General features: G+C 37.0%; 1 protein-coding gene across 2 annotated transcripts; it reads right to left on the reverse strand.

Annotated features, from left to right (window-relative positions):
* Window positions 1-2,336: 2,336 nt before the first annotated feature.
* Window positions 2,337-21,547, reverse strand: LOC149081750 (cytochrome P450 3A6-like). 2 transcript variants are annotated; one of them, XM_089237173.1, is made up of 14 exons: window positions 21,377-21,545; window positions 20,028-20,124; window positions 19,630-19,682; window positions 17,175-17,271; window positions 14,410-14,526; window positions 10,244-10,332; window positions 9,974-10,119; window positions 9,169-9,284; window positions 8,705-8,879; window positions 5,846-6,009; window positions 5,224-5,312; window positions 3,308-3,451; window positions 2,995-3,157; window positions 2,337-2,528 (listed from the first exon to the last, which is right to left on the reverse strand). In XM_089237173.1, the coding sequence occupies exons 1-14, from the start codon at window positions 21,439-21,441 to the stop codon at window positions 2,445-2,447; spliced, it is 1,599 nt and encodes a 532-aa protein (XP_089093299.1). In that variant the 5' UTR covers window positions 21,442-21,545; the 3' UTR covers window positions 2,337-2,444. The 2 variants fall into 2 exon arrangements, with proteins under 2 accessions (XP_089093299.1, XP_089093300.1); XM_089237174.1 differs by lacking the exons at window positions 2,337-2,528; window positions 2,995-3,157 and having other exon boundaries at window positions 3,304-3,451; window positions 21,377-21,547.
* Window positions 21,548-25,672: the final 4,125 nt, after the last annotated feature.

Here is a 25,672-nt window from a genome sequence, read left to right on the forward strand (position 1 = left end):
AACGCTTTCTCTTCGATACTTTCCCGCGAATCAGCTGTTAGTTGGGAGTTATATTTTTCACGTTTTCTTGTCAGCTGCAAACTTATTCAGCTACAAGTTACTAGAACAAGCTGTTCTGCGAGCTATTAATGTTCTGTATTACAGGTAATTTAGTACTTACATATGTTTAATAAACATTTTTTACTGTTACGTGGGTATAAAAATATTTATAGGAAAAATAATAGAAAATTGTACTTTGTTCTCAACTATGTTCCAACCATTTTTATGGACCACAAGCTGTTACCCGCAGCATCGCTCGCGTAGATTTGGTAATCTGAAAATTACTCGTCGATGCCCCCCATGATCCCCTTGGGGATGAATTTTCAGAAATGTCGTCTTAGTGGGTATCTACTTTATAAAATATATTATTGACTAAATTTCATATTTATATGGCTTCAGTGATTTCGGCTCATTAATGATTGCTCCATATAACTTTTGAACCCCCTCCCTTACGGGAATGAATTTTGGCTTCAACAGTTTCGGCTCGACTGATTTCTTCATACGACCCTCCCCCCCCCCCCCTTATGACCCCCTTAGCGGTTGAATTTCGAAAAACCCTTCAAAGTTAGTCTGTACGTCATGAACCAAGCTTCAGCGGTTTTGGCTGGGTGTGATTTCTCTAGGAACCCCCCCCCCCCTTTTCGACCCCTTAGTGGTCGAATTCAGAAAAACCCTTCATCTTCTTCTAGGAAAGAAGATAAAGGTGGGATACATGATATAGTTGTACTACATTCTCTCAACTATGGTTCGTAAGCAATTTATAGCATAAAATATTTGATGGACTAGTTGGGACATTGGACCCTTGTTGAGGCCATGGTGTTCATTTGAACTATTGAGAATATTTGGTTGATTTCGTAATCGGGAGACATTCTCAGACAACTGAAATAAACACCCCATGATTCGATGAGACGCCACAGTGGTGGTCGGCTGAAGTTGGTTTTCTGTGGTTCCCAACTTCGAGGCGCAAATGCGAGCCGATCTCCCCGTTAAAAAGTCTCGCCACAGAGAGCAACAGTCCTACAAACAGTACAAATATTCAGTCACTACACATCACTCACTTCACTTCTGAGATATAGATGGCAGCACTGAAAAATCATACACAACACTAGATACGCACTCAGACTGTTAGGTACACGCACTTACACTTCCGGCACAACTCACTAGGTAGTAAATTGCCTATGGCGATAGACCTGAGTTGTGCTCGGTTTGAAAAAAAAAAAAAAAAGATTCGATGAGAGAGAGAGAGATTAACATCAATGATCGTTTCAGTTAAAGCATATGTATACCCAATCGTGACAGTACCCAATTGTCCGGGGAAATATGTTGTAAAAGTTTGTATGTTTTTTTTCTTTTTTTGACACAAATTTAGTGTTCCAGACTCTGCCACGAAGCTGGGCTGGAAGAGATCTCAGCAACGGGATAAGTCCAGTGGCAAAGTTCTGGCGTTCATTCATTCATTTAAAGAATATGTGAGAGTTCTTGTACGAAAGCTGTTATTCTGGTGATGGTTATAATGAAAGCTCTTGATTCGTGAATATGCCTCCCAATAGAATGACAGTTCTCCAACCTCGTGAGTCCCAATGCAACCATGAGTTCGATGAGTGGCGATCAGTGGTCGATTGTGGTGACCATGGAGTACCATGGTCAACACATCCTGCAGTAGGGTCCCCATTATGGGGCCCTTGCGAACACCTCAGTTGAATATGGGTTCTGGTAGCATGATTCCTGACACAATAAGTATGTATGTTAAGAGCAGAGACGAAAGAGGGAGCATCGTCGTCGTCCCCAACATGACCAAAAATTGGAAAAAAAAGTTTAATATTTCCTTTTAAAAAATTAAAACATGAAAATAAAATACCTTTTAACCAATTCCTGTTAATTTTATTGCTTTTTGAAGGGAGGTAACCCAAAATTTTTGTGCCCACTCCAAACGTCAGTCCTGAGTACTGACGGACCTGATTAAGAGGTGGTGACTATGAGCACTCTTTTATTTTGCTCTGGGGCTATAATGTGTTGAGACGGCAGTAGGGATGCGATTTCTTTTTTTTTTTATAAGTATTCGAATATTTGTTTGAGTTCTGTAGAACAGCTTCATTACCATCAAGGCTTCCGTTAAACAGTCTTATAGTTATCAAGGGATCAACGAGAACCTCAACGTTGGAAAAGCTTGTTCTAGGTTTTACCGTTTTGTAACTGCTTAAAACAGAAACCAAAAAGGTGTGTGCTCTGGGCGTAACACGTAAACAGGCAAAGTCACAAAAAAAAAATTGAGTCATCCAGTTCATTCAAAACAGAAGTAAATTAGTAAAAGTTTTATGTCTTTATGAATAGTACATATTTACAAATTGCATACAAATTTATACTCTATACACTCTCTCTGAACCACTCTCAAAAAGGTCTCTCAGTTAACAATCTTTTCGTCTCTTGATGCGAAGTTGAATACTTCGTGGTTGAAGGAGTCCTTGGCCTTTGAAAAATTCCAATGGTACCTGATAAAATAAATAATTATTGTTTTGATCAATAATAACATAAAGATTTATTGTCCAATTCGAATACAATTTAATATTTTATGCCTTAATTTTATGTGAAAGGGGGGAGGGTCTCACCAGAGGGCAGGACAAAAGGTTGAACTTTTATTGGTTATTTAAGATGGCTTCCAGGAGAAAGTGCTCCCAGAGGAAAAGCGTGATTTATTGCACAAAATTTAGCAATGATATTCTGGAAAAAAATGTATGCGAAGATGAATATACCCTGCATCATTTCGGCTACGAAAACTTAAAGTGAATTATTTCTTCACGAAAAAATTGAAATATTTGAAAAAATAAATATTTGCTAACATTTATGTTTTTAATGCATTTTTCGAGTACTAAAAATGCAAAAACATTTGAGAAAATCCAAAAATGAATGCTCGTTGTCTGAAAATATTGAAAAACAATGGTTGAGTTATTTATTTACCTTGGTTTCCGGGCACCTCTCCGTTCGATATTTGCTGAATAACGTTGCGAGACAGAACTTAATTTCAGTGAGGGCGAATCTCATCCCCACGCAATTTCTTGGTCCAGCACCAAATGGAAGGAAAGTGTAAGGGTTCCTTAGATCTTTCTCTTGTTGTGTGAATCTGGATTAAAACATAAAACAATAGCGTCTTACGTTATACATGAGGAAAACAACATGAAACCGTCAAAATGTTTAAATTCTATTGTTCAAATCACTCGCGTTTAATGACGCCATTCCGCGATAAGATCAAACGGTAGTAAAATAGACTCACCTGTTTGGATCGAACTGTTCTGGATCGTGGTAGAATTCGGGATCACGATGAATGGCATAAACAGGTATTGCAATGATCATATCCTTCGGGATAGTTATTCCGGTTTCGCCAAGCTTGTAGTCTTCCTCTGCTTTCCTTTCAAGACTAAATCAAAAGTAATGGTAATCAATCAAAATTCTATGTTAACTTGACTAAAGTGCTAAACATTTTCCTTATCTAATTCAGAGCAGCATAGAAGCTGTGTAGTTTGCACACAAGTAGAATCCGGGAACTGGAACCGCATTCGGATATCGTCCAAGATAGCGTTTCTCAACCTTTCCGAAGCCAAGGACCAGTAAAATGTCTGAAAAATTTGACCTACCACTTGTGTCTGGTATTACGAGACATTCTGTATTTTAAGTTGTTGATAATTTTTTTCTTACATTTGACAACGATACTTACTTAAATTTTTAATGTTTACTAAAATCGTTATTAAACGGAGTTGTTATAACTTATTATGATCATTATGGCTATAAATACACAACTATTCATCTTAAATACGTGTATTTGTCAGGTTCCAAGAAAACGTTTTTTCCCTCAATTTTTCAGCGATTCTAGCTATAATAGGGAATTGTCGGCAACGTTTTTGATGGTAATTGACGATGCGTATTTTACCGTATTTAAGAACACAATTCCCCCTTTTCTCAATGAAATGTGGTCATCTAGCCGTATAAATAGATGACCAAAAATAATACATTTTTGTTTACTGCGATTTGTAGCATCTCTTTATTTCCCATTCTTCTTCCATTTTTCCAATAATTAGTCAACTTGTCGTAAATTTCATCTTTTGACTGCAGTTAGTGATATTCCCTATTTAGGATCGCAATTTTTTTCTTGATGATGCAAGGTGATGAACCTAATAATATGAAGGTACAATTTTTATTTGAACCTTTATGGATATTATTAATACCAATTACAAAAAAGGAATAATTTTCCATTCAGTTAGAATCCAATTATCAAATCTGCCTGTGGACCACCTATGCCATCATCATGAACCAGAGCTGGTCCGCAAAACATAGGTTGATAGACGCTGGTCTGAGAGGCCTAAAGACCACTGAGCACCGCTACGAATCAGCTCCAGACATGAGGTTCTTAACATGGGTCCACAGACTCCTTGGGGGGGGGGGGGGGGGAGTTTGTGAGTATGGATGAGAAACTTAATCCTTCTTAACCTTTTGTGTTCTACGGACCCTATGAGGAACAAAATCGAAGGCCACGAATTCCTTCACATAATAGATAGAAATTAATTACTCGTTATTTTTTTTTACATTGCTATCCGCAGAATAAACCCGAGTGCCGAGTGGTGCAGTGGTAAGATGCTCGTCTTCCACTATGAAGGTTACCATTAACGTCCATGGGTTCGAATCCGGGCATTGAGCGTAAGAGCCAGTTCTTTACCTGAGGCGACCGCCGATGGATAGAGCCTTCATTTCCCACCCAGCTCCACTGGTTGGAAATTGCTGTATGGTGATATATGACCGGGGTTGGTGTGCGGTAAAGTAGTATTCAAGGAATGTTATTTTGCGAAGGCGTCCGTGGCCTACGCTTTAGTGACACATATGGTTAAGTACCCCTTTTCTAGACTCTTTAGTTGTCATTTGATTAGGCTTGGTTGGCATAAAATGATACCTGTGTGTTTGTGTGCGCACACGACAAAATGATAACAAAATCCACAAAATAAAGTAAAAAAGTGAGTGATAATTTTGATTCCATTTGATTCGTTTCATAGGAATTTTGAAATTTGTTACAAATTGTTTCGATTTTGAACACGTATTAAGAATGGCCGTATAAATATTCGACAAGTTTTGTGTTTCCTAAAAGTAATGAAAATCTACTTTAAAAAATTCCTGAATACGTTTTTTTTTGGTAATACATACCCAACGGCAGGCGGAAACATGCGAAGTGTTTCCCAAATGACGTTCTCCAAGTACTTCATACTCTGTACTGCTTCATACGTGAGTTTATTCTGAAACCAACAATATATGAATTATCACGTTGGAATACCATCATTTGAAACCATCTATCGAAAGCTGTCTATAAAGGGTGACCATCAAGACCGCCCAAACTATGCACAGCCACATTCCTCGCTGGGAATACATAAAAAATGCCCAAAAAACTGTACCTGTACGACCCATAGTTTTCGAGAAAAATGCGAAAGGAAAGTATATGACGTCCGGTGCAACAAAAAAAAAACTTTATTGGGAACATTAACATCGGTATTTAGAACATAGAATTTTATAACATAGAAAGATGTTCAAAATATCCACTGCGCATACCGTGGAATGACGTGACAAGTTGTCCCCCCCCCCTGCACCGGATATGACGTCATACTTTTCATTCACATTTTTCTTGAAAACTGGGTCATACAAGTACAGTTCTTTGGGCATTTTTTATGTATTTCAAGCGAGGAATGTGGCTGTTTAGAATTTGGGAGATTTTGATGGGACACGTTGTATATATGTCATTTAGAATGGATTTTGGGTAAAAAAGTTCACTTACGTTGTTTTTAGCGAGTGTCTCGTCGATTTCTTTTATCAAACTTTCTTGGCATTCGGGATTCAGTGCCAACAGATAAGAAGCAAAAGAAAGCGTTGAGGCCGTGGTGTCGTATCCCGCCAAAAAGAATAGAACGCACTGTGCAATCAGTTCATTGTAAGAGAGCTCTGTCAAATATTAATAAAAACATCAATTCATGAAAAAAATGATTTACTGCATCAGTACTATATGCATGATCATGTATTAGCATCATACATAATTCGCTTTTCTTACTTTTGTTTTCCTTTAATACCATACATGATCCTAGCTCTAAAAGCAAAATTCGACAGTTTTGGCCCCTGCTCTCATGGGGAGCAGGATCATGTCGGAAACTTCATTGCATATTTATATATTTCACATATTTAGATAGAAATACATGTTGAAACGCCGCAACAAAGTTCAATCCTCAATTTAAAAAAATAATAACAAGGATAATATAATACGAGGCAATATTGATGATATACATATATACAAAAATAAAAAATAAAAATTCCGTAGAATATATATATGATGCAGAAAAACGAAATACAGATATATTTGATTACCGCTGTATGTAACAAAACTTGAGAAAGACGACATACATTATTTTATTAAGCATGGATGGAGATACGGAAGGGAGGGAGCTTAGTATTATAGACGTCGGGGCGGGAGGTCTAGTGTATATGCTTTTATATTCTGTTATTCTGTACTAAGGCTTTGCGAAAAAGCAAATTTTCCATGTTGTTTATCTTGATTTTCAGAAGACATTCGATATGGTCGAACATAGTAATCTCTTGACGTGTTTACATGGGATTGGAATTCAGGGCACCTTCTTGAATTGTATAGAATCGTGGTTGAGAGATAGGTCACAATGGGTATGTGAACGGGGAATTTTCTGATTGGACAGGTGTGAAGAGTGGAGTCCCTCAAGGAAGTGTCCTTGGGCCCATACGCTTTTCAATTTTTATAATGAGCTAATGAATGGGATATGACCTTTAGTGTTGATAACTGCATGGTCGATCGTTTTTAGTTTGAACAACACACTCTCACTCGAGTTCAGTGTACGTATTACTATCCCGGATACCCTAGGATCACCAGTTTGAGAATTCTTACTGACGGTCGGCTTAGGTTTTCTGACCACTGTTCAGTGGTAGTCTCTTGAATGAACAGTATGATCGAACTGAATGATCGGTTTCGTTCTTAAAACGTCTTTTCGCGCTCTCATAGTCAATCTTTCATTTTTCCGAGGCTTAGTTCGTTCTGGACTGGAGTATGCCATAAGGTTTTGGAGACCATATCTAAAGAGGGACATAGATTTGGTTGTGTGGGTGCATAGAAGAGCTTGAGCTATGAAAAAAGACTTGATTTCTTGAATATGCTTAGGTAAGAAGAACGCAGGTGTCGGGGTAGGGGGATATGATCGAGGTGTTTAAAATTTGCAACGGTATGGATAGGATGGATACCGTCAATCAACTGCTTCGACAAGGAGGGAATGGGTATGATTTACTAAGAGACAATTCCGGGTTGTGGTGTTCGCAGGGAGTTCTCTTCCTTTTATAGGGTTGTTAATAAATGGAATAGCTTACCACGGGGGATCGTGAATTCTATCACAATTTGATCGATTGACCCAGGCGAAAGTCAATCCCGATTGAATTCGGTAAAAGACTGCTCACCATCATCTGTTAAATATATACATTTTATACATGCTGTCACAAATTGTTTGTAGAGGAAATATCTCTGCAACTATTGACTTGATTTTAGAAACGTGCTTTCAATTACAAAAAGTTTTGAAATCTCCAAATTAGTTTACAAAAAATAAAGAAATTGACTAACAGTATTTATACTGTTAAGTTAACAGAAATTAATACTAACAGTTCCAATTATTGAAATGTAGATCCTACTTTGGAAATTCATTTGTAAAAAAATTTCGGACTCAGGTGTTACGTGATTATTTCACACATCTAAAAGTATATAATTGTTTGTAAATGACTTCTCGGAGTCGCATTTACCTTTCACTAATTGTGAGTTTTAGTGCACAAAGTCTGCGTAAAAATTCAATTTTAAAAAAATTTCTCTATTTTTTTAATTTAATCATCATCATCAAGACCGAAAAAGTAAGTAAAAGTAGTTTCGTTTTTTCTTCACCTTATGACCCCGTCAGACAAATTTTGAGATTTTGAGTAACTGTAAGTAATGTGGAAAGTATGTTTCTAAAATCACCAGTTGCAAGATATCTGTGTGCAAGCAATTTGGGACAGCCTGTACTGTGTTTTATACAAGGTATCCTATAAGTGCTAATGCGGCCTTTATCTCATCGTCCGTCTGTCATAGAAGCATGATTCCGGTTTAAAAAATGCTAACAGGCGTTCGAAAATTACTCGGTACCAGTTTTGGGAGTGAAAACGCAGTGTCACAAAATAAGAAATCTGAATTTTTATACGGTCCCCTGTCCTTTAACTTATGATTAAAAAGTCTTTATCCTGTCTCTCCTGCCAACAAAAAAAATTCAAGTTCCTAAGTGCAATATTGGTTGAGGTATTTGAATTCAAATGTCGGAGAAAAGTTGGGAAAGGACAACATAAATGAGAGAAAGGAGTAATCTGTTCTTTTTCATAACTGCTTTCAATTTTTAAATTCAAATATCTTAGCGAATATTTCACTTGGAAACGTGGAATATTTTCACTCTCAATACTAGTACGGGGTAATTTTTGAATGCATTTTGAGCATTTTTTTTTAAATTGGAACCATACCTCTACGACGGACGTTGTTGAGATAAAAGCCGAATTACCACTTATAGGACACCCTGTATATTCGCAATAGATAGATTAGATAACATTAACCCACCTTTGTATTTCTTCGTGACTTTAAACACTTCTTTGTTTTCTCGATCATGACCAAGATCATTAATTGACTTTTCACTGTCGTCTTCTAAGATGTCTTCATTGGAGAGGGACGAATCCTTCAGATTTTCGGCTTCATCCGCAGCGTCAATCAAGAGTTGAAGGAAATCGTTGTGTCGCTATTGAAGAAATAAATTCAGTAGTTATACTAATTTCAATATTTTTATATAACCACTAAACGTCGTGGATAAAAATTTTGTTTGCATGTCTTCCATAGTATGGCTTTGAGATATTTGAAAACTTATTGCTTGACAATGATACACTATGCAAACAGTAGCTTTTTATCTGTAATTCAAGCATGGAAGCTTAGGAAAAATTCTTATCACCGCACCTTTTTTTTTTCGGGAAAAAAAAAATGGCCGTTGGTGGTATGAAAAAGCTGCTAATCGTAAGAAAGATGTAATTTACTTGTCCAGTTTCTTTTCTCTGTTTAATAATTCCCATTGTGACACCTATGAAGAAATCTGAGCTTTTCTTCGGGAAAATTCTTGCACCAATAGCTTTGAACAGTTTTGGACTGAGAACTGAAAATAGAAAAGGAGAATTTCTTTAATATTGCATTTTATAGTGCGTTTCGAATGTAAAATTGTGCGAATTCTGAACTGCATAGTGAACAGGTTTTCACCATATACTGGGAGCATAAGAGAAGTGATAAAGGGGATAACCATATTTTTTTTTTTTTAAATAACGTGATCTTCACGTATTCCCAAGGGATCAGCATGATCCGTCCAGGAAATTTGTCAGTGTTAGGTTAGTAGACATCCATGCCCGAACCCAGACCTGCACAGTGAGAAGCTAGTTCCCTAACCACTCGACTGCCAGGCGGCAACCATATTTGGGATAACCATGGGATAGCCATATTTGCAACGCATTGCTTGGGAACCACGCTAATCACAGTAAACATTCCGGAAGTCGTTGTTGAGGCCCGAGAACTATTTTGCCGGATAGTTTTTAGACATATCGGGCATTTTGCCAGCTCTGAAAAACGTTTGAAGTATGCGTATGTTCGAGTTCAGTTTGGTATTCTCCAAATTTCGTGCGAATATATATACATTTATATGCATCTGTCCAAAATTGTACAACACAACACACACACACAGAGATGGACAGAAAATCAATTAGATAAATATTTTAAGCAAAAATAAATTTAAAAAAAATCGCAATAATTTAAGCTTCAATTTCTTAATACTGTGATTGTAAATTGGTCACTCACGGAATAATATGAGGTTGAATGATACTCCTCTCGTGAAAGCCGACCTCGCATTTTGCACGAAATCGTTGTCTGGGTCGTTGTGGGAATCGACAATCGTACCAAACGCTGATCTAGCGATTACGTCCATCGTAAAAGCACCAAAAATTCTATCCAAGGAGTGAAAACACACTAATTGATGTCCATCTTTTTTATTTGTCTTATTTTCTTTGAAAAACAAAAGTCAACTCAAAGTCAATCAAACTATAAAATAAATGTTTAATTATAACATACCTCTTGCAATCCGCTGGCTTCCCATTTGCAGCGTGTGCTTCGAAGTTCTTCATTGTAATCGACGCTGCTTCCAGCAAGATTGATGACATCTTGTTAATGAAAAAATATATATATTATAAATAATATATATATATGTACAATAACAATTTTATAGAATTTCTTCTTTAAACACTTTTCATCCAATATCGAATTGACTATCATCCGTGCTTAGCATTTTACTTTTAAAATTGATAATCATCTACGAATAATATACCTACGACAATTATTGAGGTACACTGAGGTAAGTGGAACCGTGGAACTTCACTAGCACCATAGCACCAATTCAACCCAGCAACTACGTTGGAGAAGTCAACGAGACATTTTTGAAAATATGGCAGTAGGTTTGCTAAACCTCTATAAATACTTTTTTCAGAGCTATTGTTTTAAACTGATTTCTGCAGTATATCATTTTCAAGATTGATTTTATTTCCAGCTTGCGAAGGTTTCTAATGGCCGCGATGAGTGGGGCAAGTGGATCCTATAGCTAATTGTGTTTTAAAATCATTCACAAAATGATTATAATAAATAATTCATAAATTAAAGGAGTTTAAACAAACGAAAAAAAAAATTCATTTTAACCCATAAAAAGCCCAAACGTTTAATAACACTCTCCCCTCCGTAAATATTTATCGAGATGATATGAAGAAAAGGAGGAGGGAAATGTGAATTCTCTCCCAAGACTTTCAAACGAGGTGAAGGAAAGGGCGGAATCACTTCTAATGATTCTTTAACTTTCAACGTTGGGCCATTGAAAAATAGATGTAATACCGTTTTCCAAATTTTGTTTCCTGACGTGTCTTAATTCGGTTAGTTGCCTAACACACATCTTTACTGACTTTTTATTAGTGGGGTTGACAAGAACCCATTCGTCATCTTTGCTTCTGGTATGGTTTTTAACACAATATCTACAGGGCATCTAGTGGCCTTTATCTCATCAGCCGACCATCGCAGAAGTTTGATTCCAGTTTAAGAAATGCTCAAAAGGCATTCGAAAATTACCCTGTACTAGTTTCGAGAGTGAAAATACAGTGTGCCACAAAATAAAAAAATCTACGTTCCCCTTGTTCTCTAACTTCCAATTAGAAAGTTTTTGCTCTGTATCTCCTGAGGTCAACAGAAAAAATTCCATGTTTCTAAGTGCAATATTCGCTAAGATATTTGAATTTCGAAAATTGTGGAAAAGTTATGAAATAACAGAAAAAACTAACAAACAAAAATGCTCCCTTCCCTCGTTCATGCTGTTCTTTCCCAACCTTCCTCCGATTTTTGAATTCGAATATCAAGCGAATATTGCACTTAAAAATTTGTATTTTTTTTTTGTTGGCCGAAGGCGAGACGGCAACAATTTTCTCATTGGGAGTTAGAGGACAAGGGGACCGTATAAACATTTATATTTTTTTTTCTTACACAATGTATTTTCACATACCTCTTCGATCGATGGTTGATGAAATAACGGCCGCATTAGCACTTACAGGATACCCTGTATAAAGTTTCGTTGTTCCCCTATTTCTTCACACTCTCATCTTTCACGTCTAAAAAAGCAGCAAGTGCTTTTTTTTCTTTCAAACCGAGCAAAACTCCGATCTATCGTCATGGGCAATTCATTACCGATCGAGTTGTGCCTACTCAGGAGCTTTATCCTTTTCTTCAGTTTCATACCATAGTTGATAAAGTCAATGCAAATAGGTAGGGCTTAAATTCGTTTGATTCCACTTGCCCCAGCTTAGTAAAACCGCGGGGAAATGTGTAACCCTCTATATTCTTACTTTCCCTGAAGAAATAACATAGTTATATTAAAGTCACAGTTTGAATATTAAGAAAGGAAGAACTTTTGTGATACCGAAATATTGGTATCAGATTAATTCGAACTTTCAGGAACAGGTAAAATGTAAATGCCCAACAGGTAACAACATGATCATAAACCCAACTTCTACATTTAAAAGCCCCTTGTAACCTTATACAGTTTGTCCCAAAAGATATCTCTGAAACCGTTAACTTTCAAAACATACCTTCAACTACAAAAAAGTTATCAAATGACGTGCAGTTACTTAAAATCTTAGGAATTGTTCGAGAGATCGTACACACACATGCAAAAATGAAGAAATTGACTTTTTATAGTCTCTGTGCATTCACAAAATCCTATAAGAAAATTGTTATCCGGTCGCTTCTGAAGCTACCAATAAAAAAGAAAAAAATCCACGTTACTAACCGCAATATTCGCTGAAATATTGGAATTCAAAAATTGGAGCAAAGATGGAAAGAACAGCATGAACTAAAGAACAAACTCATTATGCTGTTCATTCCCACGTTTTCCCCTTTTTGGAATGCAAATGTTTCGGTGAATACTGCATTTAAAACGTAGAACTTCTTTCGTTGTCCTCAGAAAGGACAGGACAACATCTTTCTAACTGGGGTTTTGAGCACACGGAAATTATATAAAAAGTTAATTTCTTTATTTTGTTTATACGTACGACTCCTCAAACCAACTTTGTAACACTGCGCGTCATCTGAAAACATTCTTTTTTTTAATTGGAAGTAAACTGCAGTCAAAGGTTGCAGCAATATCTGCTATGCAAACAATTTGGAACAGCCTGTATGAGCAACTAGTGCACCGAGCGCATTTTTAGTGAAAAATTAAGTTAGCACAATAGAAAAAAAATTTCGAAAAAGAGAAGAGGGAGAGAGAGAGACCCCATTCCCCAGAAGTTTAATCAATTTTGAAAATCATAATGAGTTTTACTTGCCCTAATTTCCACTTACTTCAGCGTACCTTATAAACTGAAGAGCCAAAAAAACTGGTACAGGCATGCGTATGCAAATAAAGAGATATGGAACCAATCAGTGTACGGCGCTGCGGTCGGCAACGCCTATATAACACAACAAGTGTCTGGCAAAGTTGTTAGATCGGTTACTGCTGCTACAATATGGCAGGTTATCGAGATTTAAGTGAGTTTGAACGTGGTGTTATAGTCGGCGCACGAGAGATGGGACATAACATCTCCGAGGTAGCGATGAAATTTGGATTTTCACGTACGATCATTTCACGAGTGTACCGTGAATATCGGGAATCCGGTAAAAAATTAAATCTACGACATCGCTGCGGCCGGAAAAAGATCATGCAAGAACGGGACCAACGACGACTGACGAGAATCATTAAACGTGACAGACGTGCAACCCTTCCGGAAATTGCTGCAGATTTCAATGCTGGGCCATCAACAAGTGTCAGCGTGCGAACCATTCAACGAAACATCATCGATATGGGCTTTCGGAGCCGAAGGCCCACTCGTGTACCCTTGATGACTGTACGACACAAAGCTTTACGCCTCGCCTGGGCCCGACAACACCGACATTGGACTGTTGAGGACTGGAAACATGTTGCCTGGTCTGACGAGTCTCGGTTCCAGTTGCTTCGAGCTGATGAACGTGTACGGGTATGGAGACAACCTCATGAATCCATGAACCCTACATGTCAACAGGGGACTGTTCAAGCTGGTGGAGGCTCTGTGATGGTATGGGGCGTGTGCAGTTGGCGTGATATGGGACCCCTGATACGTCTAGATAAAACTCTGACAGGTACGTAAGCATCCTGTCTGATCACCTGCAACCATTCATGTCATTGTGCATTCCGACGGACTTAGACAATTTCAGCAGGATAATGCGACACCCCACACGTCTAGAATTGCTACAAAGTGGCTCCAGGAACACTCTTCTGACTTTAGACACTTCCGCTGGCCATCAAAATCCCCAGACAAGAACATTATTGAACATATCTGGGATGCCTTGCAACGTGATGTTCAGAAGAGATCTCCACCCCCCTCTTACTCCTACGGATTTATGGACAGCCCTGCAGGATTCATGGTGTCAATTACCTCCAGCACTACTTCAGACATTAGTCGAGTCCATGCCACGTCGTGTTGCGGCACTTCTGTGGGCTCGCAGGGGCCTTACACGATATTAGGCAGGTTACCCGTTTTTTTGGCTCTTCAGTGTACATATAAACTGTCAAGTCTTCATTTTACGGCCAATATCTCAAAAGAATTACTATTGTATGAGCCAGTTACGTTATTCATCTCATTTTATCACCTCGTCGTTGATATTACTTATAATCTTATCATCGATAACCACACCTTCTTGATCTTTCCAGAGGAGAAAGCTGGTGTCATAATTGTCCTGACCCTTTTCCATTCCTCGCCTTTCATATTCGACACCATTTTATCCAACATCGGGTCGCCAGATGTGAAATCCTTAAAATTATAAAATTTAAAAAAAATATACAAATGGTAGTAACTCTCATTTATATTTAATAAATAAAACCATTCTTGACAAAATAATCCAATTTTTTTTTTATTTTAAAATTAAAAAAAAGCTGAAATAATTACTTTAGAGCGAATATTTTGACGGATATAAACTGATAAACTGATTTCTCAAAGATCATTGCAGAAAGAAACCACGTTAAATACGATGTGGTTTTTTAGCGATTATCGCAAGGTTAAATATACTAAGGTTTTTAACAGCTGACTAATGCGAAGATATATTTTGGAAAGAGGAAATTCAACCGCCTTTGCGGGGAAGCGAACCTACGTCCTTTCACTTGCCGAGTGAACGCCCTAGACTACAGAGGCAACGAATATCTCAATCTTTCCTTGGACCTCGTGTGCACTAAACGGGACTGTACATGGACGGTCGGACCTAACTCAGGCCAAAACTCACAATTGCCGACAATGTCAAAAGATGGCGACTTATCCGAGGATCATGTCCCTCTCCGCTATCCATACAAAGATTTTCAACAGCTGGCTGATGCGAAGATAAATCCGGAAGGTGAAAGGACGTGGGTTTGATTCCCCGCAAAGGCAGTTGAATTTTTTCTCTTTCCAAAATATATCTTCGCATCAGCCAGCTGTTATACAAATACAAATACAAATACAACGCCACAACAGGCAAAATGCCCAACGAGGTGGCTGATAAAAAGATGCCCATAAAAATATGGTTGGTCATATGTTTCAAAAATACAGCAACCCAATTAAAAATGCAATTAACACAAATTACAAACAATATATACACATGATAAAATATTATACAATGCCCATAAAGAATACTTATGGTTGTCTTATTCTAAGAATGGATAGCTTCTCGATTTACCCCAACATGTTTATCGTATTTCTTTTTAAACGTGTCAATTGTGTTACAATTTACTACCTCCAGGGGTAAGCTATTCCATTTATTAACAACCCTATTGGAGAAAAATTCCCTGCGACACCATAACCTTGCATTGTCCCTCACCAATCGATACTGGTGTCCCCTTGTAAAAGCAGTCGATTGGCGGTGTACTAAAAGTTCATGGTCCATCCTATCCATCCCATTGAAAATTTTGAACACTTCGATCATATCTCCTCGACACCTGCGTTCATCCAATGTAAACATATTCAAAAAATGAAGTCTCTCTTCATAACGCAAGCCCTGAGTGCCAATAAGGACACGCGTAGCTCTTCTCTGCACCCCTTCAACCAAGTCTATGTCCTTCTGTAGGTATGGTCTCCAAAACCTTACAGCATACTCCAGTCCAGGACGAACTAAGCCTCGAAAAAACGGAAGAATGACTTTAGGAGAACGCGAAGAGACCTTTTTGAAAATGAGACCAAGCATTCTATTCGCTTTTTTGACAACCGCTGAACAATGTTTAGAAAACTTAAGTCGTTCGTCAATGAGAATTCCCAAATCGGTGACTCTAGTTGCATCCGGGATAGTGACACCATTCAACTCGTAAGAGAACCGTGGATTGTTCGAACCAAAATGAGCGACCATGCACTTATCTACGCTAAACGTCATGCTCCATTCATTTGCCCATGCTGCAATCTTGTTTAAGTTGGTCTGGAGCAACTCCCTATCGCTTTCATTTCCGATTACCCCCATTAGCTTCACATCATCTGCGAATTTGCTAGTAATTCCATCGATACCCTGATCGAGTTTGTCGATAAAAAGTGAAAAAAGTATGGGGCCAAGGACACTTCCCTGAGGAACTCCACTTGTGACGTCTGTCCAACCAGAGAATTCCCCGTTCACCATAACTCGTTGCGACCTATCTCTTAACCACGATTCTATCCAATTCAGCAAGTTGCCCCCTATTCCAATCTCGTGTAAACGCTTCAAGAGTTTGCCATGTTGGACCCGATCGAATGCCTTCTGGAAATCAAGGTAAACAACGTCGACATTTTTGCTCTTACCCAAAGCCTTAGTCACGTAATCATAGAAGCAAAGGAGGTTAGTTACACATGACTTTCCCTTCCTGAACCCATGCTGATTATCCGACAATACATTATTCTCGTCTATCCACTTCACAAACTGCCTTTTGATGATAATTTCCAAAATTTTCGAGAGGGAGCTCGTCAAACTCACTGGACGATAATTAGACACCACTTCTCTACTACCCTTCTTAAATGTCGGAACAACGTTAGCCAGTTTCCAATCTCTCGGGACGATACCCTCAGCAACACTACTCCTGTATATCTGTGCGACTGGCCCCAACAATTCATTAGCACCTTCCCTGAGAACCCTGGGATAGATATCATCTGGTCCTGGTGCTTTGCTTGCACATACATTTCTTAGAAGATTTAGGACCTCCACGTCTTCCACTTGAATATCGTTGAGCGTTTTATTACCCCATGCAACACCCGTATATCGAATATCATTATCTCCATTAAAAACCGACGCGAAAAAGTCATTGAAAGCACTACACATGCCTACATTGCTCTCTACTTTTGAGCCTCCTATCGAGGCTCAACAAAACCTTCGTATGGATAGCAGAGAGTGACATCCTCGGAGGTTAAATATATACCCTTTTTCTATTGAAAATGCATATATTTTTTATTGTATTAATAGAAAAAATTGGTCTTACTCTTCGGTTCGACATGAATTGAAAATCCTTGACGAGTATATCCTTAAGCAATTCAGGATCACCAACAGATATCACTGGACGATTGCTCTCGTAGAAACTGAGACAATTGAATAGAAATAAAATATTTCACCGATAGGATATAAATATATGTAATACAATAGAACCTCTCTAATCCGGACCGCACGAGACCTACTTGATTCCGGATTAGGGGATTTTCAGTTTTATGGATGAAGTTTTCATATTTAAAGCAGTAATATGTCCCTTCGAGCATTTTAATTCTCGGTCAGCTTTGAAGCAAAATAAATAAAGCAATATTCGGAGTGCATGGCAAACAGGATGCACTGCAAATCACTGGCAAACCATTGATTCTAGAGGCAAACTTCTAATTATAAAAATATCCAAATAACGTGTTGACCTCAGAAAACCATTCATATTGCAGGCAATTGTACAGTTATTGACAACCTGTGCTCAAAACCCCAAGTAGAACGTTGTCGCCATGTCTCTCCTGAGACCAACCAAAAAAGAAAATCCATGTTTCTAAGTTATATGAATGATGTTTTATTTTTTGTAATTATTTGAAATAAATAAAATAAAATAAATAAGTGCAATATTCGCTGTGAGATATTTGAATTAAAAAACGAAGAAAAGTTGGCGAAACAGCATGACCTAACAGACAACTCTTCTCACCCTCGTTTATGCAACAAATTTTTTGATCTTACCTCGATACAATGAACTTTCATTTAACAAATTTTACTATCACACCCTGATATAATCAACTGCTATTTTACAAATTCTACGATTGTACCTGAATAAAACGAATTTTCATCAAACAAATACTTTAATTTAACGAAGGTATTTTGTGCGTATGCGTCAGACACCAATAAGCAAATTCCAAATTCTATACAATCGGGTTCTACAATATACTCATACTTAAAGGCCAGTCGTAGTCCAGGCTCCGTCCCTGGTGGGATGTAAGCCAACCCGGGAGGGTTGGACTACGCTAATATACTCATACTGGAATTTTTTCCATATTTATCAAATTCACCAATTCTACTAAAGCATTATACTTAACCACAAGCAAAAACGATAAATAAAATCACCACAAGCAAAATTGATAAATGAAGAATTTATCAATTTACCAAGTACGCTTGGGTATTATGTATAATCACTTGCAAAAATAACATTGTGAATGTCATTAATAATGTAATTTTTCAGTATTTATCAAATTTACCAACCACACTTGCGGGTATTATGCATTAACGCCGTTAAAAGCTATACACAACTTATCAAGACGATTAGTGATTATGCATAACAAACGGCTATTGTGCCCATGGTAACCGATTTTATCACGTTTACCGTAACATCCTGCTTTTTTCTTTTCTCGCGTTTTCTCGAAATGCAACTGTAATCACGAAAAATATTAAGAATAGCTTATTTGCAATTGAAAATAATTAATGAAAGACTAATTATTAAAAGATGACGATTCTTGGAGAAAAATTTGGTGTAGAGGCTTTATTCTTTGGGGGTGTTGCTGCAACCCGTGTAGAAATGAAACGAAGAAAGAAAAGTTCTGACTTTCTGACTAAATTACAAAATTACATTCATTGAAACAAGCAGGTTCAATCATTGTTTCAATTTTCCTGAAAATCGCAGAGAGCATCAACAACACAATGGGGAAAATGTGGTACAAAAAAAATAGAAAATGATAAATGTAATAGAAAAAGCCGAAACACACAAAAAATTTTCGGTGAAGAACGTTAAAGTTCCCCGTTGGTAAAAAAAATTGTTGGCGAGAGTGTTCGTGTTATGGTTGTCCGGATTTAGAGAGGTTCTACTGTGTAAATGTTACTGCCAATGCTGCCCGAAATTGGATAGTTTGCGAATTGGCTACTTTCGTTGTAAATTGACCCGGCTAATATCCGAATTTCGGACTTTGGCCAGTTAGTTTGCAAAGTAGCCGGAGATTCCTGGCCAAATTCCGATGACGAATATCATGAATCGGGTTCATCGCCAAGTCGGTGTATTTTTTCGTGGTAAAAATGTCTACGTTAGCTATAACTGCCCATCGATGCAGTAATAATTTTTTCCCCGAAATTCGACGGGAAAAAATCTAAATTATCTTTCATTTTTATCATTTTTTTCTCTCAAATTTCTCTCGTCACATGGAGCTAATCCAATACAGTTATTATATACAGCCATGTATCACACATTGGCAATGAAAACAAATTTATCTGATTCTTACATCAGCCCATCGAACTTTGGCCAGGGATACCCGGTAACTTCGTGAATTGGCCGGCCAAAGAATAAAACCTTGGTTGCACTTCGTTCTTTCGCAGCAACACGCACTTCATATACTTCACGATAACCCGTTTATTTAAAATTTCAATACGATATTTAAGACCATAATACAATTATAAACATTTGAAAAAATTGAATAAATGGTAAATTCACATACCCGTAAATTCTTCCATATTTTTGGTATCTCTTTTGAAAAACTTCATGAAGATCCTGAAAATAATTTTGATTCATTTATTGTACTTACACAATTTTGTTTAATTTCGACGGCTCAGTTCAAAAAGGCAACAACTTAAAATTCGATATTTTTAAATAATCTGCATTAGTAGTAGATCTGCATATAATCTGCATTATGTAGATTTGTAGCAAAGATTCTCTACTTTAATTAAATCTGAAATTTGATTAAAGTAGAGAACGTATAAGAGAGCAAAGTTGTTGCTCTTTTGAAATGCGTAGAAGCATCTCAAAAATGCAATTTTCTGAGTTTTTGCCTTTTTTTAACTGTGCCGTCGATTGAATTTCAATTAATTTGTCACTTGATCGACATTTGTATCTCACCTGCGTGAAATTTTCATATAACGACCCGATGAAGGGAATCCCGGGTACTGATACCACTCCACGTTTCTTCCAGTATTCAAAAGGTCTCATTAGATACCTAATGAATGAAAATAAAGATAGCATCTATTGTTATTATCATCATGATTAATTGTAACTTATATAAGTAATTAATACATAACTACTTTGTTAGATTCCCCACTTTATTCCTGAAGCTTTAGACACACTTGGTGTTTAATTAATTTTAAAAAAAACTTGGCAATTTTCACTGTTTTTCTTTTGATTGAAATTCATTAAGTTTAAATTTGAAAAAATTCATTTACAAACACAAATCAATTCAAATTAAATATTCTTTCATACAGCACAGAAATATCAAAGTTAAAATACATTATAGACATGCTAAATGAATCTCTAAAATTTAAGGAAGAATTAATATGTAATTTTCAGTCGACGCTCGATTTCACGAATTAGTCCTCTGGTCAGAAACAATACAGTGCCGTCATAACGCATGGACCCACCCAGGCATGGCTCGAAGCTCTCAATATAATAATTATGGGCCTCGTGACAATAAGATCTGGTCACAATTTTAGAAAATATGTAAATTGGCTGGCAGGTATTTGTAGATTTGTAGCAAAGAGAGGACTTCAGAAAAATCACTCAGCCCCGGGGAGGGCGTATGATGCTCCTTAGATAGCTCTGAAATAATATGCCAATCTCTGAACGTATTTCTTATTTTCGAGCTACAGTGAAACGTCGCTACAACGATAAATCCATCTGCAACGATATTTTTTCCAAATCTTGTTTTGAATCACCTACAGTCTAATATTCACTATGATAAACCCCTCTACAACGATATTTTTGAAAAGATTTGGAACCACTATAACGATATTTTTCAACATATCCGTTCGAAACATCCTTTAATATATTTTAAAACTCGTCACATATTTTGTTTCTGCCGAAGTCGTCTCGCTCTTAGAATATCGCTATTCCGTTCCACCCGGTCACCGAAAGTGTCGATGAAGTTTTCGGTATCGCTATTTTTTTGAGTGATACACCACAGTGTAATGCGATAAACCTCTATAAGGAAGATTACACATATAATTTTTTTTATCAACTAAATGAATAATAATTTTTGTGGCGAATGAAATATTCAAAAGCGCATTTTTCTAACAAAACTGATTTAGAAAAGATGCCAACAACAGCATAAACTTTATGGAACGTGGTGATAATGTTTCCTCTTGGTATAACGATAATGCTTCTACAACGATGTTTTTTCTTGGTCCGCAAACTATCCTTATATCGGGATTTCACTGTAATTGTTCAAGTCCGCACGAGTATGAATCACAAATTACCTGTAAAGGTACTGCAGCAGAATTAACGCAAAAGACGCATAAGCCACCGTCCAAAAAACCTCCATTTCGCCTCAAGCTGTCTCCTCCGCCAAGACTTTAAAAACCGAATAAGGAGTGGAGTTTGAAATACGTGCACGCTCTTATAAGCTATTATGAACGATAGAACTAATATAGAGCTTGACAAAACACGGAGCAATCGTTGCTTGAGGATGACGTTTTGATTCCTCGCCAATTCACGCGCCAAACGAGACTAGATAAGATACGTATTATCATCGTCATCTGCTGAAGCGGATCTCTCTATTGTATATAAAGAGTGAAATAATAACCTTTCATACCCGGAAAAATAATCCTTTTACTGTCAATATTATTCTTTGGAATCACCCTAATGATTTCTAAAAACGTGCTTGTAATATTCCATGGCAACAGTATTTTCAGCACCACATCTATTTATTAATAGTCATCTGGCTGTGACGCAATAGCACGTCAGGCCGATTTTTGTTTCATTCTTAAAATGAATATTGGTAGAGCCAAAATGCCATAAATGCCTTATTTTGCCCTTTTCAAACTCATTTTGTAAAAATGTTTTTTTTTTTTTTTTCATTTTTCCTGCCGTCAACGCCTATTTTGACAATTATTTCATGTATATTCGTGAATTTTAGAGGCAATATTCTGATAGATAATTTATATATTTTTAGCTTTGAGAACTTGGATTTCTTTTTTTAAATCTTTAACTTTTAGGCCGGGACTGCACTATAAAAGTTTGATAAAAGTTTGTTTATGAAACTTGAAAAATGCAACCAATAGGCGGATTAGTTAAGTTCGCTCGAATGTAACAGATGTGTTTATTGGTTACATTTTTCAAGTTTTATAAAATAATTTTTATCAAAGTTTTATAGTGTAATACCAGCGTAAGTATTATTTCTTATCAGCATCCACTCTTCTGCCCCCCCCCATTTAACGCAAACAGGTGTAAGTGCCTGAGAGATTAGAAAATTGTTGTAAGAGCTCTAGAGAAGAAAGCTACGCATTTACAACGTGGCTCATTAGAATAATGTTATTTTGCAGCAAACAATGGAATCGGACCAATATCATAACATGGGAAAATATTTGTTCATAATTATAGGGACTTCAGGTAATGGATAATGTTATCAATTTTTTGTTCTATCGAAAAAGTTTTTGGTTTTTTTTTTCAGCATTTTGAAAATAAGTTTAACCAAACTTGTTTTTTTCCCCCTTTAAGTTATCGTTATCAGGCCGCAAAATTATATAGGAACTATGCGTTCTCTTCTGCCTCACTTGTTGACAAACGTTTCTGTTCTTAATGACGTGATCAGTATATAGTATTTGCTTTTTTTTGCTGTTTTTTTATAATGAAAATTTAATTATACAATCCAAGCGAATTAGTAGTGGTGGTAGCTGATCATGAAGCATATCTAGTTGTTCCCTAACCAAGCAGGACTCAGGCTTGGCAGCCCAGGTCGAAGCGCTGATCCAGAGGAGGGGGGGGGGGGATACAATGGGGATTATAACCCCCCCCCCCCCCAGAGCCAAATTATATACGGAATAAAATATGGATGATCCGATGCGCCTACACAATTCGTCACTTCTTCGAAACATCGCCCTGGATCCTCCTGCGTTCGCTATTCGCAGCTGAAGATATCTACCTCGGCTTCATTCGTAGCTGAAGATGGCTGCCTCCATTCAATTCGCAGCTAAAGATGCCTGCCATCGTTCCATTTGCAGCCGAATGTATCTGTCCCGGCTTCGTTAGCAGTTTAAGATGCCTGCGTTCGCTACATTCTAAGCTGAAGATGTCTATTTCTGCTTCATTCGCAGCTGAAGATGCCTGCCTCCATTCAATTCGCTGTTGAAGTTATCTGACTTCACTCCATCCGTAGATGAAGATGATTGCCTCCTTTATGATCCTACTTTGTTAAGACACTATGAACTGGTTTCATTAGTTTCGAGAACAAAACATTTCGTTAATCGGAAATATATTTAATAAGAAATTTTAACGAAAAGTAGGCCGATGGGTCGTCTTGTTGATTTCAGGTCGCGGAAGAAAATAGTTAAGAGACCCTGCCCTAGTGTTTATGCTTTAGAATAATGAGCTTTCAGTGCAATCGCTTTGATTCAAATAAAAGGCAATGTAATACAGAAAAATTCAATTTATATTTATTTAATATTTATGAATAACACTAATCATCACTTTTGAAAAAAATAATAGCTTTTTTACACATACGTTCGACACATGAAGTATCACAGATGATCACGAGTCTAATTTTACGGCATCTCCCCTTCGTTCGATACGAAACAGGTTACCTTTTGGTTGAAGAATACCTTGTACTTGTCCTTTCAAGAACTCTAATGATACCAAAATTACAACATAAAAAAGCAAAGTATATCGCGTTTCAAATGTTTTATAAACTTCTGTAAGAACGTCAAAAAACTAAATTAAGTCTGCTATCACGAATAATGTTTCGAAAAATGTCAAAGATGTTATTATCCAAGGGCGTGGCGAATGGGGGGGGGGACTTAAGGGGTCTGGTCCCCCCCACCCCGAAATGTGAGAAAATGACCGAAAAAAGGGAAAAAGATGGCCAAATTCATTGTTCTGTCACTTTGGTAACCCCCCCCCCCCCCGAAATGAAAGTGGTACCCCTCCCGAACGAAATTTCTGGCTACGCCCCTGTTATTATCGGTCATATATAATAAACTGAGATTAATTTCATTATCTTTAGTTTTATTGATAGCTGTTCTCCATTCTTTAAACAAATACAGTACTTTGTTTCTAGATCGATAAGATATTGAAATGAACTCAACTTTAGAGTTAATTCAGTGGATTTTTAGACATGGTAACTACTAAAGCAACCTCGACTGACGAATTTCAAAATGTGTTCGAACTTATTCAAGTTTTATTAAAAATTCCGTTCAACCAAATTACATTTTGTGAGAACCATGGAGCTAGTACTTACCGAAATATTTGTTTTTGATCCTTAAAGTTTTATATTATAGCCTTTGTGGCCTGATAATTTGAATTACTTTCTTGGGAGGAAATTTTGGAAATGACGAATAGATGGCACGCGTCTTAGTGAATTTTGTTTTTTTCCTATCACTTTTCCCATTTTCCTTTGTGATAGATACTGTATTCCATCCAATGCAAAAAATTTTTAACATTTTTTTTTTTCTCGATTTTATTGGATACATCTGAATTTGAGGTGCCACCTATTTCCCACAAAAGAAAAACAAATACATTCTTAACAATGAGAGGAAAAAATGGATGTGTGAAATTTGCTCAAAGGAAGATGCATATCGTCGGCATTCAAGTAAAAGCCACTAAGTCAAAAATTAAATTAATTAATTTTATTATTTTTTCTTAAAATTAAAAGCTATGAACCCCGATACAGTTATCTAAATATCAGTAAACCTCATACAGGAGTTAGAAATCTGTAAATAATTTTTCCTATTTTTCATAATGACTCAAAAGTTTAACCCCTTCACGTACAGGCTTTTAGCAACGGATTTGAATGATCTGTAATTCCCGTATGAGTGATAAATCTGATAACCTTCTCCTAATCTAATCAAACCGCACGTTAGAAAAAAGAAGAAGAAGGGGAAATTAAAATAGAAGAAAAGGAAGAATAAAATAAATAGAATAGGAAAAGAGCAGCATAAGAGGATAAGTAGATAAGAGAGTATATACATTTATGTATACATCAGATTTCTTTCTCAACCTCACCCTATGAGCTCTTTTTCTCTCTTACATGTATATAGTAGAAAGTTACGTTACACGTGTGAGAAAAATCACTAACAGAAGTACAAAAAGAACGGGGAAGAAAAAGAACTTTGATTCATGAAGTTCTAATAAAGCTTCGTGATGCTGAGGAGAGAGGAAAGAAAACACAGAGAACTGGATTGAATTTATTTCACTGGCATTCGATTCCACGGACGAAATTGATCGTGAAGGGGTTGAATTGATAAAATCTCAAAATTGGACTTGATGACTTCTGCTTGAACATCGACGATATCTTCAACTATTTGCGTTGTTCAAGCGTCAAACTTTTTTTTGATTCCGAAACAGAATTTGAGGCCTTTAAAATATTTGGTAACACATATATGATCTATAAATTTACAAATTATGCCAGTTGGACGAATGCACTGTATACCTTGGTTTCTGGACACCTTTTCAATCGGAATTGACTGAGCTCTGTTGCGAGGCAGAACTTGTTTTTGATCAGGGCGAATCATCCCGATGCAATTTCTTGGCCCTGCCCCAAACGGTGTGAATAAATAGGG

This window comes from Pholcus phalangioides, unplaced genomic scaffold (genome assembly GCF_987345545.1).
Source record: "Pholcus phalangioides strain wild (caught in Gottingen) unplaced genomic scaffold, Ppha-v1.0 ptg000009l_1, whole genome shotgun sequence".
Lineage (NCBI taxonomy): Eukaryota > Metazoa > Arthropoda > Arachnida > Araneae > Pholcidae > Pholcus > Pholcus phalangioides.

Bases quoted from the DNA above. Each gene is read 5' to 3' on its own strand.
- LOC149081750 (XM_089237173.1), bottom strand. From the start codon at position 21,441: ATGGAGGTTTTTTGGACGGTGGCTTATGCGTCTTTTGCGTTAATTCTG. The intron at 10,120-10,243 runs GTATGTTATAAT...CTCCTTGGATAG, and splicing joins AAGCCAGCGGATTGCAAGAG to AATTTTTGGTGCTTTTACGA. The intron at 9,285-9,973 runs GTGAGTGACCAA...TTCTATTTTCAG, and splicing joins ATTCAACCTCATATTATTCC to TTCTCAGTCCAAAACTGTTC.